This window comes from Rhamphochromis longiceps, linkage group LG9, assembly GCF_057381845.1.
Source record: "Rhamphochromis longiceps isolate RC_006_pf linkage group LG9, R_longiceps_female_GT1.1, whole genome shotgun sequence".
NCBI classification, from domain to species: Eukaryota; Metazoa; Chordata; class Actinopteri; order Cichliformes; family Cichlidae; genus Rhamphochromis; species Rhamphochromis longiceps.
The window spans coordinates 31,752,125-31,770,592 of record NC_140565.1 but is presented as its reverse complement, the minus strand read 5'-3'; the positions used below and the strand labels follow the sequence as shown (position 1 = coordinate 31,770,592).

General features: G+C 40.1%; 2 protein-coding genes across 6 annotated transcripts; both read right to left on the bottom strand.

Annotated features, from left to right (window-relative positions):
- Positions 1 to 6,802: 6,802 nt before the first annotated feature.
- LOC146662595 (programmed cell death 1 ligand 1-like) lies at positions 6,803 to 7,902 on the bottom strand (the record flags this gene model as incomplete). Its single annotated transcript, XM_085417897.1, is given in 2 exon segments — positions 6,803 to 6,978; positions 7,457 to 7,902. Coding segments are annotated over 2 exon segments (459 nt in total), but the record flags the coding sequence as incomplete, so codon positions are not given.
- Positions 7,903 to 8,183: 281 nt separating this feature from the next.
- LOC146662594 (uncharacterized) lies at positions 8,184 to 18,319 on the bottom strand. Of its 5 annotated transcripts, none has more exons than XR_014913144.1 (8): positions 16,489 to 18,319; positions 15,428 to 15,608; positions 14,425 to 14,739; positions 12,479 to 12,742; positions 11,878 to 12,162; positions 11,312 to 11,409; positions 8,769 to 10,865; positions 8,184 to 8,589 (listed from the first exon to the last, which is right to left on the bottom strand). XR_014913144.1 is itself a non-coding variant. In XM_085417554.1 (7 exons), exons 2-7 carry the CDS (start codon positions 15,498 to 15,500, stop codon positions 10,848 to 10,850), a joined length of 1,053 nt encoding a protein of 350 aa, XP_085273680.1. In that variant the 5' UTR covers positions 15,501 to 15,608; positions 16,489 to 18,319; the 3' UTR covers positions 8,184 to 10,847. The 5 variants fall into 5 exon arrangements, 1 of the variants encoding a protein (XP_085273680.1); XR_014913143.1 differs by having other exon boundaries at positions 8,184 to 9,932; positions 10,157 to 10,865; XR_014913145.1 differs by having other exon boundaries at positions 8,184 to 8,957; positions 10,560 to 10,865.
- Between the last annotated feature and the right edge of the window lie 149 nt (positions 18,320 to 18,468).

The following is an 18,468-nucleotide window of genomic DNA, read 5'->3' as shown; positions in this document are numbered from 1 at the left end:
GTGGCGGTAATTCATCATTTTGTTGTTTGACAACCGCCAAAAAACGATGTAAAGAAGAAGAAGGAGGGGGCGGAGCAAAGTGAGGACGCTCCACGAGAGGAGGCGTTGGCACAGAGAGCTGTTTTTTCATTCAAAGAGACTAAAGTAGTACCACCGTTTGGATCGATATCTGCATCGATCTGCCCACCCTTGTCTCCTGGATCGTAGCTGAGATCAGCGTGAACCACGTGGGTCTCTGCTCCCTGATCTGTTTCCTGTGTTTGGAAAGAGTTCCAGCTTCATCGCGGAGTTTCTCTCGGTTTGTGGGCTCATCTAAAGGTAAGCACCGAGCTAACTTTACTGTGAGTTCAGTTCATGTTGAGTTTAGCTCCTGAATGAGGTCTTCTGCTGCTCTCCTCGGTGTCTGTTCACAGTTTATTGTGAACACGTTGAGAGAAGCGTGAGAGAGCGTTTGGAGAAAAACACCAACTAATCATTAGCTCAGCATGCTGGGAGAAGTTGGAGCAGAAAAGTCTTTTCATTGTCCCTGCAGCTGTTTTTTTTTTTTTTTTTGCCTGTCCCGTTTGGCTCTTTTGCCATCAGAATTGTTGTCTAAAGGCAAAGAAAGATGCCCAGCGGATTTGCTTTACCAAATTGACCATCCCAGCTAGGGCTGGGCGATATGACCCAAAATTCATATCTCGATATTTTTTAGCTGGATGGCGATATAAGATATATATCTCGATATATTTTTTAAAGCCATAAAATAAGAACAAAAAGAGAGTTCTTAGTCAAAGCTGTGTTCCAGATGTCACACGGGCACTTTTATTAACATAGAGCAGATGTACATAAAATTTACTAAAAAATTAATTATGAGCATTTATTAAATAACAATGCTCCATAAATAAAAGAAAACAATGTTGTTTTTGTGCATAACAAAAAGCTCACAATTGTGCAGTCAGAATGTAAACTAAAAGACGCTGAGCACAATAACAAAGACAGATTTCACAGCTGCTCTGTTCCCAACACGTTGACGCCGTCCAGCCCCACGCACGGGGCGATGCGCAGTAACTTGTTAACGGAGATTTGCCGTGTCCATCTTGTCGCTTCCTGCAGGTGAAGCGATGGGGGAGGAGGGGGAGTTGTGTTCAGTGAAGGAGAGGTGAGGCCGAGTAACGTTGCGTAAAGACGAAAGTGGACGAAAGAGAGGCAAACTTGCGGCTCCACAAGTATAATTATAACGTAACATAGACTATATCGATATAAAGGATATTGTCACATCTTATATCTCGTATAAAAATATATCGATATTTTTTAAAAACTCGATATATCGCCCAGCTCTAATCCCAGCCTTGCCGTAATGGTCCATTTGATTCACCTTTTATTGTTTATTTTATTTTCATTTACTGAATACGGGACAGACTTGACTGGGGGAAAGAAGGGGAGAAAGAAAGAGGGAAAGAGAAACAGCTGAGAAGAGGGACGGGGGAGAAGGGCAAAAAACAAAAACCAACAGTATGAGCAGAAAAAAAAAAAAGAAATAAAAAATGCATATATCAATCACCTGGATCACCTGCTGAGAAAGAAAAAAGAAAACAAGCAGAAGAGAACAAGAGTAATAGAATAAACAGCATCACAATGATATATGGGAATATGACAGTAAATACTAAATATTAAACATTATTGTGCAGCACATAAGATCAACAGAACACAGAGTGCTTTGAGGTAGGAGCCAAAAAGGGTGTAGTTTGTGGGTGTGATCACCCGTGTGTACACCTGTGAGCATGGACGCGCTTGTTTTTTTAAAAGGTTCCTTCATGTAATGATCTGCTAGAGGGTGTGGGGGGGCCACAGCCCCGTCCTCCAGGGCATGAAGCAGGTATGGAGGAGATCAAAACTCCAGACATCCAGAGGCCCCCAGAACACAAGAGACCAAGGAAGACCAACAGAGGGGCAGCCGCGCCACTGTCCCTGCAGCTGTTTTTCTGCCTGCACCAAACCTCTACAGCCTCATTTCTATTTGAAGTGATAACAGGAAATGGATGAGCGCGATCTGCTGCAGTATCAGGGTCACAATAAACTTTATTGTCCAGCTGCTGTGGATGAACACATGAGAGGAAGTGAACTCCTACAAAGTCTCATTTTAATGAGTCTGGCTGCTGTAAAGTGATGCACAGGAAGATGTTAACAAAAACTAATGAAACAGAGATGAAAGTAAACAGTGTTCATATTTGAAAGCACCGAGAATAAAATATATTGTGGTGGTTAATGTGCAGCTCTTCGTGATTTGGTGAAGTCGTGTTTTTAATCATGTTGTGGATTGAATGTTGGGTTTTATTTTATCTACAGAAGTTTTTCCCACCTGTGATCGTTCAGATTGATTTGTTGGGTTGACTTGAATCATGTGAAGGTTTAAAGCTGCACTTCCCCCAAAAAGAATAAAGTATAATCGTGAAGAATGTAATAATGTCTTCCTGTGTCAAACACAGCTGCAGTCAAAGCAGGAAGGAAAGCACTGAAACCACTGATCAAAGCTCATTAATCAAAGACCGCTGATCAATGGCCATGAGTACCATTCAGAGAGAGTTGGGGAGTCGCTGCAAGCGATCAGTGGTTGTTGATCAATGATCATGAGAATTTGCATATTAATGCTCAATAACTGACCTCCCAGCCCATTGTTCCTTCAGTGGTGCTCGTTTCAGTCATTATGCAAATGCACTGTTGAAGATTGGGGAAACCTGCAGTCGGCTGAAACTGAAGAAGTCACTTGGATGAGTCATGAAATGTTTCTCCTACTGCAAAAGCTACGTCCAGATGAACAGAATCAAAGTTTGGGGAATGGTGGAGGTGGTGGGACTGGGGGGCTGAAGGAGTTGAAAGTGTGGGGTGGGGGAGTAACAGGTCTGTCCCTGTTTGTGGAAACCATAGGAGGAGCTGTTCAGGCTGTTGCTGGGTGTGAATTGTTGATGGAGTCTTTAAACTTGTAGTTGCTGTTTTCCAGACTGAAGCAGAGTCGTTAGCTGAAAACTGGTTTTAGAGGTTCATTCAGGACACCTTCTCAGGCTCTTACAGCCTTACCTGTATCATAACAAAGTGTATAAACCCCAATCCACCTTTAACATGGTCCTTCTCCCAAACCTTCAAATAGGACTTTCTGGCCCTGTCATAGTAAAGGGCTGCTTAGAATATTAGAGCCAATGTGACAAAGTTCCTCCTGAAGTATAAGTGAGTGAGAGAGTTTCCTCACTTTGCAGCACAACACGTCTCACAAGATTTCTACAAGCAATCAGAGTGAAATTTGTACTTTGTGTTGTCAGATGAACATATGAGACACTTTGACTCTTCAGTGCAGTGTGGAGCCTAACAAAGATCTGTTTTGTGTCCCAGCTGATCAGCAGGAGGAGAAGAGTCTGACGGAGCAGCAGAGGAACATTTTCAGCCATCTGGACTCAGCTGAGTCACTACAGAGGAAACAATGAGCTCAACACAGAAGGTGAGGAAAATATCACAGTTTCACCAAATAATCAGTCACGTCTAAAACTCTCATCCTCCCAACCTGTTATATGACTGTGTTGCATTTTATTATGTATTTTTAAATGGTGTTTACAAACATTAAGAAGTCACAAGCAATTGTTATTCTTTATTATTAGTAGTAGTATTATTTACATTTTCAATTCAGTGTTACTTATACAGCACCAAATCAAAACAACAGTCGCCTCAAGGTGCTTTTTATTGTAATGTGGATCCTACATTAATACATACAGAGAAAAACCCAACAATTATATGACCCTCTTTGAGCAAGCACTTTGGCGACAGTGGGAAGGAAAAACTCCCTTTTAACAGGAAGAAACCTCCAGCAGAATGAGGCTCACAGAGGGGTGGGGCCATCTGCAGAGAGTGGTTGGGATAAAAGACATGCTGTGGAAGTACATTATTATTATTGTTGTTGTTGTTTTTATTATTCTGATTACTATTAATAATAATAATATTATTATTATTGGTATTATTGTCGTTCGAACAGACTTAATATTGGTTCATCACTGCAAAAACACGTTCAAAGCACCACAACGGTAGCCCGGTATCAGGCAGTAAACACATTAAGTCTGTATATTTTCCCCTTTTTTTAGTTTTTTTTTTGCTCATACAAATTGAAATGCTATTAATATAGATTGAAAATGAATGACATTTAATCGCCTTTAATCAAAAATTTATCCAATGTTTTCTACAGTGAAACGTTTGAACAGTCATGAATTATTTTTGATTCGTTGCACCAGTATAAAAATATCTAATAGAAAACAGCAACGTGAAATATAAAAAAAAGTATAGACCTGGTAAACATTTATTACTTTTCTGAGTGTGTTAGCATGCTAATCTTAATGTTTGTGTACAGCAGCAGGGATGGGCATGATTTTAGTGTTTGAACAGTCATGAATTATTTTTAACAGCAGGTTGGATGTAATGTGTTAGAACTACCAGCAGGTGGGGATAAGAGACCTTTAAGGTGTTTGGTGCCACACTCCACCTTCAGGTTTAAAACTAGTGTTAATGGAGGGAGTTTGAAGGTTGAGTTTGTTCCACGACTGCATTTCACTCACTGCCTCTGTTTGTATCTCTGTCACTGCAGGACCAACATGGAGCGAGAAGTCAGCGCTCTCAGGAGGCCGACAAACCTCACAGAAGAAAGGGAGAGAAAACATACAGCTGTGACGAGTGTGGGAAGAAGTTTACTGAGAAGGGTAATCTAAAACAGCATCAGGTCATCCACACTGGAGAGAGACCGTTCAGCTGTGACTTGTGTGGAAAGTCTTTTTTCTGGAAGGATGCTCTAAAAAGACACCAACTCATCCACAGTGGAGTTAAAGCGTACAGCTGTGATCAGCGAGTAGTGCGGTGCTCTGAACGGATAATTGGAGGTGAGCTTCCCTCCCTCCAAGACATCTACAGGAAGCGGTGCCTGAGGAAAGCGGGGAGGATCATCAAGGACTCCAGTCACCCCAGCCATAAACTGTTCAGACTACTTCCATCAGGAAGGAGGTTCTGCAGCATCCGGTCCCGTACCAGCAGACTGAGAGACAGCTTTTTCCATCAGGCCATCAGACTGCTGAACACGTCATAGACACCTCAGCTTCACTACTGGAACTTCAACATTATGCACTCCATACTGTACAGTAATGCCACTGTTTTGCACATATTCAACTCTGTATATTTTTATATATTCTATTCATTGTTTACTCTATTTAATTTGTAAAATATGTGTACACACACACACACACACACACACACACACACACACACACGTAGAAAAATATTTAGTATACACATCCAGAAATGCATATACTATTATATATTGTACATATATTTATTAGTTTCAGATGTAGCCATTCTTGTATTTTGCTTGTTTACATTATTGTATTTTGCACAACTCTGTTGCTTGTGAAGCTCGCACACAAGAATTTCACTCACATGTGCTGTACCAATGTACCTGCACATGTGATGTGACAATAAAAGTGATTTGATTTGATTTGAGTGTGGCAGAGCTTTTACTCGCAGTAGCAACTTACAGAGGCATCTAGTTACCCACTCTGGAATTAAGGCATACAGCTGTGACATCTGTGGCAAAACTTTCAGCCATACACAGAATCGAAATACACACCTACGCATTCACACCGGACATGATGTGTACTGCTGTGATCAGTGTGGCAAACAGTTTACAACAGACGTACAGTTACAACAACACATGTTTAGCCACACTGAGGGACGACCATATCAATGTGACCTGTGTGAGAAGACTTTTAAATCTCCACATTACCTGAGAGAACACCAACAGATCCACACCAGAAAGAGACTCTACAAGTGCAGTTACTGTGAGGTATGTATTTATATTTTTATCTGTGTTAACTGAAACAGTAAAATGTAATTGGACGTCTGCAGAGATGCTCTTTCCTTCAGGCGACGTTCGGGATAAAAATGTTGAAGGACTAACTTACACTGTCTTTGTGTCTTTGTTTAGAAGCAGAGCGACACAGATGGATCCAGTTCTCAACCCTGTCATCACCGTGGTGGTGGGAAAGACTTTCGTTGTGACCTTTGTGGAAAAACTTTCAGTCAGCAAAACTCCCTAAAAAGACATCAACGTAGACACACTGGAGACAAACTGAAATACTGCAAAGAATGTTGGAGAGGCTTCCCCACATCAAGTTACTTAAAACAACATGAACTGATTCACAGTGGGGTTAAAAAGCACCTCTGTGATCAGTGTGGGTCATCCTTCATCACTGCAGTCACCCTTAAAACACACAAACGAGTCCACACAAGAGAGAAACCATACAAGTGCAGACACTGTGAAAAAAGCTTCTCACATCCAGGTAGTCGTATCTATCATGAACATGCACACATGGAAGGAAACTACAGCTGTGACCAGTGTGACAAGAGCTTCAGGAATCTCAGTTCATACTCCAAACACAAACAATCCCACGTTACTAATAAACTGTTTCACTGTTACCAATGTGCCCAAACATTCACCTCATTGTCTGCTCTGTGCAAACATCAGCGTGATCACTCAGGGCTGAAATCACTCCCATCACTGGATCACAGTGAACCTGAAGAGACAGAAAGTTCCTGTGGTTTCAGGGTCAGACTTAAAACCCTTGAGATCAGGCTCCACAGAGTTCAGATCGAATCTCCTGTAAAGATCTGATGAAAATGTTCCACTGGATGGATGGATGGATGTATAATCTCTTTTTCTGAAGGTTGCTCTCTTCCTGTTTCTGCCAGTGCTGACTGCACAGATGTAATATAGATCCATGTCACTGTTTGGAAGTATCAGAGAACTGCTGATGCTGTAAAGCTGCTGCTCAGTCTATTGGGCTGTTGTGTTGTTGTTGGTGATGCTGGATGAAGGACTGGTGGACCAGGTGGGCTCAGGTTGAGGGTAGATCCCATCTGAGCTGCAGGTGATCCTTTGTCCTACTCTTTGGAGATTAACTTTACGGACTGGTGCTGAAAAAAAAAACCCCTAAGAATTAAAAAAACCAAAAGAAAAATATATTTCTAAAGAAGTCAGAAAGAGATTTTCATGTCACAATTTTCCTTTTCTGAAAATTGAATCTGAATCTCAGACCACAGTAAAATATAACATTTGTGTTAGTGTTTTGACAAAGCATGTCTAAATACAGATAATGATTAATGATGTAACATGTCATGTAATCTTTACGTATTTGAAGTGTTATAAAAATGACTCTGGATCAGTCCTGGTGTCACAGACAGGCCTTGGGGCTTCAAACCTCAGAAAGTCCCTTTGGCTCTCAGCTGAATTCCTCTGACACACTTTAACAACTATGAGTCAAAGGTCAGAGGTCATATGATTTGGGAATGACAATGCTGAATAACCACATCACTGATTAGGTATTGTAGTAACAACTCAGACTATTATAATTATTTAGTTAATAATACGGGTTCAAGATGTTTGTGGTTCAATTTCTTGCGTAGGCTGTAAACGTGGCAGCTTTAGTCTTTCCTCTCTTTTTAAAAAGAGTTTTGTTACCGTCCACATTCAGGATGATGAACATTTCACTGATGGTGCTGGTGTGGCACTGATATCTCCCCTCATCCTGAATGTTCACCTCTGTCAGCTGGAGTGAGGCGTTTCCTCTGGAGACCTGATCCTTGGAAAGTGAAGTCCTACTTCTGACGTAATATATGATCGAGCAGTTATATAAACATGAATCTATCCACCGAGCTCCTCCTCGTCTGCTGTGCATCCGTGTTCAGCAGCCTTTCATCTGTATCTCAGGTTTTGCTTCTGGGGTTCGACATGTTTCGGTTGTCTTATTTTACGTATATAATTAAGATGTTGTGAATAAGTATTTCAGTTGTATCCCGTAGTTGTTTGCTTGACATCGAGCTTTATCCAAGGAAAAGATTTAGCCATCCTTATATTTTTCTCGTTTTATTTTATTGTATTTTGCACAACTCTGTTGCTTGTGAAGCTCGCACACAAGAATTTCACTCGCATGTAATGTACCAGTGTACCTGCACATGTGATGTGACAATAAAAGTGATTTGATTTGAGAAACAAAAACACTGTCTGTCTTTCCTCCAAAATCACACTTGGATTACAGTTGGACTGATTTACCAGGTGGTGATACAAAAAATAAAAAATCTAAGCTATTTAAATCTATAGAACATAATCAACAACAGAGACCAGACCTGAAAGTGTGAAACATACTGTATTTGGCAAAAATATATATATACACACAACAAAATATAATAAAAATAATTATAAACAAAAATATTTTTTGAATAAGTGTTTTCATTAGGTGTTAGATAATAAACTCAAAAAGCTGCACTGTACCATAACAGCCAAGGAGCAACAAAGTCAGTGTCCACGTCTACCTCACATTAAACAGACATATTTCATAAGAAATAACTGAAATGTGAAACTGTAGAAAGCTGACTAAAATATTTAAATTCTCTTGAAAACACCATGAATGGTTTTCATGGGTACCCCCTTTAATGAGCTGATGGGGGCACCCAGTGTATTTGTAACTGAAGCAGAGTCTCTCCGAGTGAACGTCCAGATGTGATCAATGGTGAGTCAGGATGTGATTCCTTCAAGAGTATACAGTTGTGGTGAGAATTACATAAATATTGGAAATTGGAAAAGTTGTTGCTTAAGTTTTATAATAGCAATTTGCATACACTCCAGAATGTTATGAAGAGTGATCAGATGAATTGCATCGTCCTTCTTTGCCATGAAAATGAACTTAATCCCAAAAAAACCCCCTTACCACTGCACTTCATTGCTGTCATTAAAGGACCTGCTGAGACCATTTCAGTAATCGTCTTCTTAACTCAGGTGAGAATGTTGATGAGCACAAGGCTGGAGATTATCATGTCAGGCTGATTGGGTTAGAATGGCAGACCTGACATGTTAAATGGAGGGTGATGCTTGAAATCATTGTTCTTCCATTGTTAACCTGCAAAGAAACGCATGCAGCCATCATTGCGTTGCATAAAAATGGCTTCACAGGCAAGAATATTGTGGCTACTAAGATTGCATCTAAATCAACAATTTATAGGATCATCAAGAACTTCAAGGAAAAACGTTCAATTCTTGATATGAAGGCTTGAGGGCATCCAAGAAAGTCCAGCAAGCACCAGGATCGTCTCCTAAAGAGGACTCAGCTGCATGATCGGAGAGCGTGCTCAGGAATGGCAGCAGGCAGGTGTGAACGCATCTGCACGCACAGTGAGGCGAAGACTGTTGGAAGACGGCCTGGTGTCAAGAAAGGCAGCAAAGAAGCCAGTTCTCTCCAAAAAAACCCATCAGGGGCAGATTGATCTTCTACAGAAAGTATGGTGAATGGACTCCTGAGGACTGGGGCAAAGTCATATTCTCGGATGAAGCCAGTTTCCGATTGTTTGGGGCATCTGGAAAAATGCTTGTCCGGAGAAGAAAAGGTGAGCGCTACCATCAGTCCTGTGTCAGGCCAACAGTCAAGCATCCATCCATGCCTGGGGTTGCTTCTCATCCAAGGGAGTGTTTATGGGCAAAATTGTGAGTAAGCCCACACTCACAATTTTGCCCATAAACACAGCCATGAATAAAGAATGGTACCAAAACAGCCTCCAACAGCAACTTCTTCCAACAATCCAACAACAGTTTGGTGAAGAATTATTGGAATTATTTTCCAGCACGATGGAGCGCCGTGCCATAAGGCAAAAGGGATAACTAAGTGGCTCGGAGACCAAAACGTTGAAATTTTGGGTCCATGGCCTGGAATCTTAATCCCATTGATAATTTGTGGTCAATCCTCAAGAGGCGGGTGGACAAACAAAAACCCACGAATTCTGACAAACTCCAAGAAGTGATTATGACAGAATGGGTTGCTATCAGTCAGGATTTGGCCCAGAAGGTGATTGAGAGCATGCCCAGTCGAATTGCAGAGGTCCTGAAAAAGTAGGGCCAACACTGCAAATACTGACTCTTTGCATAAATGTCATGTAATTGTCAATAAAAGTCTTTGAAACATATGAAGTGCTTGTAATTATATTTCAGTACATCACAGAAACAACTGCCAACAAAGATCTAAAAGCAGTTTAGCGTCAAACTTTGTGAAAACGAATATTTGTGTCATTCTCAAAACTTTTGGCCACAACTGTACTGGTCACTTACATAGCAGCTGCCTCTGTTCCAGTTCATCTATCCCTGCCTTTGTCTTTACTGTTTAAATCCAGAGTAGAAACAAGAGTCTAATACATAAAAACATCCATGCAAAGTGCTCAAACTGTGGTACCATTCACACTGAAATCACGAGTTAGACAGATGACTTCAAAAAACAGATCTAAAGCAGGTTTACCATCTATGAAAGTTCCTGTTGAGTTTACATGAGAGACAAAATTATTTCAGCTCCTAATTTGATTCCAGAAACAATGTGAGCATTCAAAGTTGGCATTGAAAATGTTTTTTAAAATATTTAAAAAATCGAAAGTAAACTGTACTCATTAAACTGAACATTTTAATACTGCTTTGAGAATTAAATGGAAAAATAATTACAGATGAAAAAACATTTCAATACCAGCTTTCAGAATCTTCTCCAGTGGAACCAGCTCCCAGTTTGAATTCAGGAGACAGACTCTTCTTTCTGTTTCCTTCCCAGCATCAAAGTCCTCACTCGTCTGCTTGTTGAGGTTTTTTTCTAATACTGCAGAAGTTTGGACAAAAGTCGCAGCACTCTGTGGGACACTTTTAGTGTAAAAACTGATAAAACATTATTTTACCTTCACGTGACCCTAAGACTCCCTTGTAAATATTGTTTGGTGTCACGTGGCATTTCTTTCCTCACAGGAAAACTGGCTTCAGTGAGTCATGAAAAGAAGCATTTCTGTTAAATGACAATAAAAACAATCACATACTGTGTATTCATCATGAAGCACAACTTCTACAGATTTAAATAAACTGCAGTGATTCCAGCTGCACCAGCTTCCACCATAACATATCAGTTATGCATAGTGGTGAAATAATTTCAATCCTGAATTCAAATGAATTAGTAATAATCTATTAATTATTTATTAAATCATATAAAAAAAAAACTAGAAACTAGACTGAACGCAGAGAACAGTTTAGACCTTTAGATTCCACACTGTTCACAGAGAGCTGCTCTGTGTTTTAAGACATAAGATTTAATCATGTTCTGGTTTCACTCTTGAAAGTTTTCTCACATTCTTTGTAACCTGAGGAATGTTTTACAAACCATGAAAAATCATCACTTCAAACAACAAACACAATATTAAGATGGAATTAAATACTGTGTGTAAAATGTCTTTTTACCTGATTATTCCGCAGTACCAGGAGAGTTACTAATAAGCCTAAAACTACAATGACTGCAATGACCACTCCTACGATTGCTCCAACATTAGATGAATTCCCTGAAATGAAAAAGAGGTCAGATAACTGATTTTTTTCCTTGGAAGAATTTAAAAATGCATTTTGAGTTTATTAGCTGTGAGATGAACAACTCTGAGTCTGGCAGCAAAACATCATCAATGGAGCTTTATTAGCACAGTTCACCATGGCAACAGGTAAATAAATTGTAAATAAATGTGGACCAGGGAATATAAAAATGTCTGTGATATTAATCTTTAAAAAGGAGGGAAGAAAAGAGTCAGTTTGATCAGCTCAGTCCACTCCACCATCATCATCACACGCGGGGAAAAACTTTTTTATTAAAAAAACAAAACAAAATATTGACAGTGTTCCTGACAGATTACTCAGTTATATCAGTAACGGTATCGAGCAAAACATTTTCCCCACTGATATCTGATATTCAAAAATTGCAGTGTGTTTTTTTTGCTATGCTTACACCCATAAAAAGGAAAATAATGATGTTAATTTACCTTCATTGATCTTCACAAGGATATTAGTTATTTTAGCCTCCACAGCATCAGCGAGTTCACACGTGTATGTTCCCTCCTGATCTGAGGATAAGTCCTGCAGTGTGAGGCTGCCTGACTCTGACACGTCCTTTACATGCTGCTTCCACTCCTCTGAGACTGTGTACTGACTGTTAGTCTTTGTCAGGATGATCTGACTGTGGTCGAATCTCCAGATGAGGTTTGTTACAGGGGTGTGTGAGGGGGAACAGTGGATTATTGTTTCAGACTGGCTCTCAGTCACTAATCCTGAAAAAACAGATGCAAACACAAAAAAACCAATTTTTTATTTGATTCTGATTTAAAATGTTTGGTTTCACCTTTCTAGTGTGTATAAGCTGATGACTCATTACAACGTGACTTAATTTCTTTAATATCTGTAGAGACTTATCCTCAGACACCAAACTCTGAAGGATAGACTAATATTTCCTTTGATTACATGAAATACAAAAAAGTAAGGTCTAACGTTTAAGAAAAGAACAAAATGACTTCAACAACTTTTCAAACCTAAATGAAGATTTTAAAAGGTGGAACTCTTATTTTCCAAATGAGATGTTAAACTCACCTTGTTGCCTGAAGGTTGCGCTCTTCCTGTTTCTGCGAGTGCTGACTACACAGCTGTAATTCAGATCCATGTCACTGTTTGGAAGTATCGGAGAACTGGTGATGTTGTAAAGCTGCTGCTCAGTCTGATGGACTGTTGTTTTGTTGTTGGTGATGCTGGATGAAGGGCTGGTGGACCAGGTGATCTCAGGTTTAGGGTAGATCCCCTCTGAGCTGCAGGTGATCCTTTGTCCTACTTGTTGGAGATCGACTTTACGGACTGGAGCTGAAAAAAAGAAGAAAAAAAACAAAACAAAAGAAAAATAATTACTAAAAAAGTCAGAAAGAGATTTTCTTGTCTTTTCTGTTTATTTCATGTTAACATGATTTAATTTAACAAAAATCATGTAATTCTTGAATCTCATACCACAGTAAAATATAGCATTTGTCTTAGTGTTTGACACAGCATTTCAAAATACAGATAATGATTAATGATGTAGCATGTGTCATATATTTTTTATGTATTTGAAGTGGACTGGAGCTGAAAAAGAAAAAACTTTACTAAAAAGGTCAGAAAGAGAGTTTGTTGTCTCAACTAGTCTTTTCTGTTTATTTCAAGTTAACATGATTTAATTCAACAAAAAATGTGTAATTTGTGAATCTCAGACCACAATAAAATATAGAATTTGTCATAGTTTTTTGACGCAGCATTTCAAAATATAGTTATTAATTAATGACATAGCATGTATCGTATTCTTTTCATAATTTGAAGTGTGATATTAAAATACTACGTCTCAGCCCTGGTGTTACACACAGGCTCTGGGGCTTCTAACCCCAAAATGGTCCCTTTGCCTCTCAGCTGAATTGTGCTGACACACTTTTACAACTATAAGTCAAGATGAAGTCAAATGATTTGGTGATGACAATGTAAAAAACCCACATTATTATGGTAACAACCAAGTCCATTATAATTATTTAGTTAATAGTAAATTAGAGCATGTACACCAAATGTAGCAGCATGACTGAGGAGGACACTTATTTTGGAGAACATACGAGTCGGTTTTTGAAAGCTGGCAACCCCTTGTATAAGTAAAAAATATCATCAGTTCATGAGATGGTCTTTAAGACATGAACTACTTGATATGAGTCTACTGTACGTTTATGGTTATTGTGCAAACGGGTTTGTGATGTGGTTTTAGGTTGTTTATGCTTGAATTTGTTGTGTAGGGGTGTAAATGTGGCAGCATTAGTCTTTTCCCTTAAAAAAATGAAATAACAAAGTGAGTCTAACCTAACTCCATCAGAGCTGGTCATTCTGCTCTGGTGCTGATAGAACCAGGGGTAATAACTGGATATATATTTTAAGTATTTTAAAATACAGTATTCTCAATCAACAGAGGATTTAGACCAACACATAAGGTTGGAACCCTGACCTCATCTTCCAGGCTCCACCAGTACTGTATTTATTGGAGAAGATGTGTGACCATCTTTTCACAACCATGTAGTATCCCGATTAGCTGCCATTATTGTAAACCCCCCCCCCCCCCCAAAACAAACAAACAAAAACAAAACAAAAACCAAAACAAAACAGGTCCGTGCCACCTGCCCGCACACCCAAATTTGCATCCGTTAGCTTGTGAGTGTTGTGTTGTTGGTATTTACTTGTTATTTACTTCATATGTGCAAATAAGTGTTAAAACTTGTGCTGTCAGCGTTAATCTCATTAAAATGACATTTACACCATAACCGCATCAACGGGGCAAATCTCTGTTTGCGTGCAGTCCCATGCACAGGGCGATCCGCGCTTACTCACTAACGGAGATTTGCCCCGTTAATGCGGTTATGGTGTAAATGTTATTTTAACAACATTAACGCTGACAGCGCTAGTTAAAATAAATGTATATTCATGATGCTTTGACTCCATAGAAGGTGCCACTTGATTTTCATTTTATATATTTATTTCTTTACCGTCCACATTCAGGATGATGAACATTTCTGTGTTTCCACTGATGGTGCTGGTGTAGCACTGGTATCTCCCCTCATCCTGAACGTTCACCTCTGTCAGCTGGAGTGAGGCATTTCCTCTGTAGACCTGATCCTTGAAAAGTGAAGTCCTACTTCTGAAGCGCTGGTGTTGTATTACAAGCTGGTCTTGGTCACCGTAGTATGAATGGACACGAAGGTTTCCTTCTGTCTTAAACCAGTGGACAACAGGTTCAGAACTGCCATGGAAGCTGCACGGCAAGATGCATCTCTCCATAAAAATACAGGAGACCTGAGAGTCTGAGAATCAGTTAAAGACTGTGTTAGTGGGAGATGACATTTAATTTACAGCAGATATTTACTTTTAATTATTGTCCTGTTAGTGTCATTTGTGTCTCGGCAGGAGAAGCAGAGACTAACATTGGGCGACTGTTTTCAACATACAGATAACAGTGTGAATATCAAACCTCTCATACAGGCTAATGTGATCAACTAAACAACTTCAGTCTCATTATGTGTCCCTGTGGACCCGTAACTGGAAAACAGTGGCTTGTGGTTACAACTGGTCCATTAAAAATTACAAATTGTTGTTTTACAGATCTGCTTGTATAAAGTTTTATTATTTCCATTCAGCCTTTTGCTTGAGATAAGCAAAATATTTTGACATTACCTTTGCTCCATGGAAACTAAAATGTAAGAATTGTCTTATATAATCTGCTGAATTACAAGGGAATTACAGATTTATATAAATATAGTGATGTAAGAAGTAAGAAAGCTGTATATTTGTTATGATAATGCTGCTTTTATGTCATGTGCATTAATATGTGCATACGCTTGTACATACTTGGTAGTGATTTAATAAACTCAGTCAAATAGCAAAGTTTCACTTCATTAACACTTAAGAGTTGAATATATTGTGATATCAAGGGCAAGTTAAAGCAAAGTAAATATTTTGGCATCATGCTGCTCTGGTATTTGCTTCACTTACCTGCTCGGGAAACTCTCAGTATCCACAGAAACTCCACGACCACCAAAAACATAGTGCAGGAGACCCTGATCATATTTCTCTAAGATTTCATGTGACGGTGCAGCAGTGAACAGAAAAAAATGGTGGCAGTTACATCCAGATAGGCAGGTTTTTCATTCCTTTAAGTCAAGTTTGAACATGCCTGAAATACAAGGAAGAAAAAACAAATGCTGAAAAAAGAAATGCTGTTAACAGTCATTGCCCTTTTCAGTTCTTTTAACTGCAACAGTTCAGTTCACACACAGAACAACAGAAAAATCTGCAAAACAAATCCAACTATGCAACACAGAGGACAAATCTCTTTCTACAGTTGAAAAAAACTGAATGATTATTATAAGTTCTTCAAAAAGAAAGTCCAATACAGACTGTAGCAACGTTATGTACATTTTCCCAGTTAGTGGTATGTAAGACATCAAGCAAGCATAACCTAAATAGGAAGATTACAGATAGATATGAGTAGATGGAAGTCAGAAAAATCTCAGGAATATGTCCTGAAAATAGAAAATGCCCCAAAGCAGCTGAAGGAATGAAATGGAATTTACATCGAGAAAAGCCAAAACAGTGTTAGCAGTGTAATGCATTTGTTAATGATTCCAACGTTTTTCTACTTGGTCTGCAAAAGAAACATCCAACAAATAAGTTATTCATTTTAAATTTTATGTCTCACAAAGACAGAAACGCGAGCCATTAAACAAAAATGTTTTATATGTTTCGGTGATTAGTTTATTTTCTACAACATCCCAGATGTGTGCTGATTTCATTACTTTTTCAGGTGCTGTATCAGAAATCACCACAACAAACAAACAAATGTGTCGATTAAAACAGACTATTTTTTAAAATGTATGTCAATGTGCAGAGTTTAACAGTCTCAAACCTAGAACCAGATAATCTGGTTCACAAGTAACAGAGTTAGTTAGATCTAAATTGTCCTACGACGGCCAGAAACTTAAAATTAAAACAGCAAGTATGAAATCACACCCAGTCAGACCACAGCGAGGAACAAGAAAATGAGAATCACTCACCCACACATTAGTTTCATAACTCTCCCGACAGCCTGTGTGCAGAAACCCACCGGAGAACAGTACGAGGCAGGATTTAGTACTCCGTGAAGTAGCTCCACATGTGTTGTGCATGTGAGTCACTGCGCTCCAGACGTTCGTTCCAGACATGAGAAAAACAAAATGCGAAAGCTCCGCCTACGGAAGGGAAGGAGCGTGTCATTCCTCCAAGATCTCGAGAAGCTTGGAGTGCAGGTAGAAAGTTTCTAGTTTTTCTGATGAGCTTCAATAAGAAATTTAGATTCTTGCATAAAGGACCTACGAGCACCTAAACAGCCCATTGGTTTATTTCCAGTACTGACACTGGATTGTCCAATCAAATCTCTTAACGCAAAAGACCCCTCCACAGTGTTTCTTGTGAAAGAAGTGTTTGATAAAGATGAACAAACAAAAGCGAAAACGTTTAGTTCAAAAGCTCAGAGAAAAAAGTAAACTAGAAATAGATTCAGGAAAATGTGTTAAATGAAACTGCTAAACCTCAGCAGCTGCACCAGCGACAACAACTTGTAACAAAACCTCACAGTCACGTGAACCTGCAGTTACTAACTGTAAACGTGCAGTACCTCGTTAACCCGCAGCATCACGTTACTACCACAGTGTGATGCTGTCATCGCCACATTACGGATGATTTTAGTTCTTAGTTAAAGGGTAAATGAGCTCTCCACTGCTCGAAGTAAAGAAAAAACAGATCCAATTTACTTTCTCAGAGAATATTGAGCGGTTCGCAGCCGAGTGTGAAGCAGCGGGAATGAGGATCAGCACCTCCAAATCTGAGGCCATGGTTCTCAGCCGGAAAAGGGTGGAGTGCCCACTCCGGGTCGGGGATGAGTTCCTGCCCCAAGTGGAGGAGTTCAAGTATCTCGGGGTCTTGTTCGCGAGTGATGGGAGAAGGGAGCCGGAGATCGACAGACGGATTGGGGCTGCAGCTGCAGTAATGCGGACGCTGCACTGGTCCGTCGTGGTGAAGAGGGAGCTGAGTGTAAAAGCGAAGCTCTCAATTTACCGGTCGGTCTACGTCCCTACCCTCACCTATGGCCACGAGCTGTGGGTAGTGACCGAAAGAACGAGATCGCGGATACAAGCGGCAGAAATGAGCTTCCTCCGAAGGGTGGCTGGCCTCTCCCTTAGAGATAGGGTGAGAAGTTCGGCCATCCGGGAGGGGCTCAGAGTAGAGCAGCTGCTGCTCCACATCGAAAGGAGCCAGCTGAGGTGGTTCGGGCATCTGACAAGGATGCCCCCTGGGCGCCTCCTGGGTGAGGTGTTCCAGGCATGTCCCACCGGGAGGAGGCCCCGGGGCAGACCCAGGACACGCTGGAGAGATTATATCTCTCGGCTGGCCTGGGAATGCCTTGGTATTCCCCCGGATAAGCTGGAGGAGGTGGCTGGGGAGAGGGAGGTCTGGGCCTCTTTGCTTAGGCTGCTGCCCCCGCGACCCGGCCTCGGATAAAGCGGATGAAGATGGATGGATGGATGGAATATTGAGCCACTGGTACAAAGTTTGTTTTGCATTTGTTGTTTTTAACCATGATCGTCTACAGATATTGAAGTAACACGCTTTCATTTCTGTGCTAGTGATTGTTGTTGTGTCTTGTATGGAGGACCAGAAATTCTTAATTTTGATGCTTGTGACTTTTTGTGACTCGTCCGATATGCTGCAATAACACAGCAGAATTTTGAACTCAGTCCTTTCCCCACAGTGGTGACAGCAAATTGTGCTAGTCGATGCTTTTCTCGCCTCCTCTTGAAATAGTCAGCATCCAAGTGACTTGAGGCAACTGTTGTTGTGATCTGTTGGTATATAAATAACACTGAATTGAACTGAACTGAATTGGATGAACCACAACAATCGACAAAAAAATAAGGCACTGAGGTTTTGGCACAGTGCTTTCACCAAGGAGAATAGGATTTAATGATTCGTGCATTCTTTTAAAGGCATTTCATACT

Coding starts and splice junctions, on each gene's coding strand:
- LOC146662594 (XM_085417554.1), bottom strand. CDS start 15,500: ATGATCAGGGTCTCCTGCACTATGTTTTTGGTGGTCGTGGAGTTTCTG. Junction 14,740..15,427: donor ACTGAGAGTTTCCCGAGCAG/GTAAGTGAAGCA, acceptor ACTGATTCTCAG/ACTCTCAGGTCTCCTGTATT. Junction 12,163..12,478: donor CGCAACCTTCAGGCAACAAG/GTGAGTTTAACA, acceptor CTGTTTTTTCAG/GATTAGTGACTGAGAGCCAG.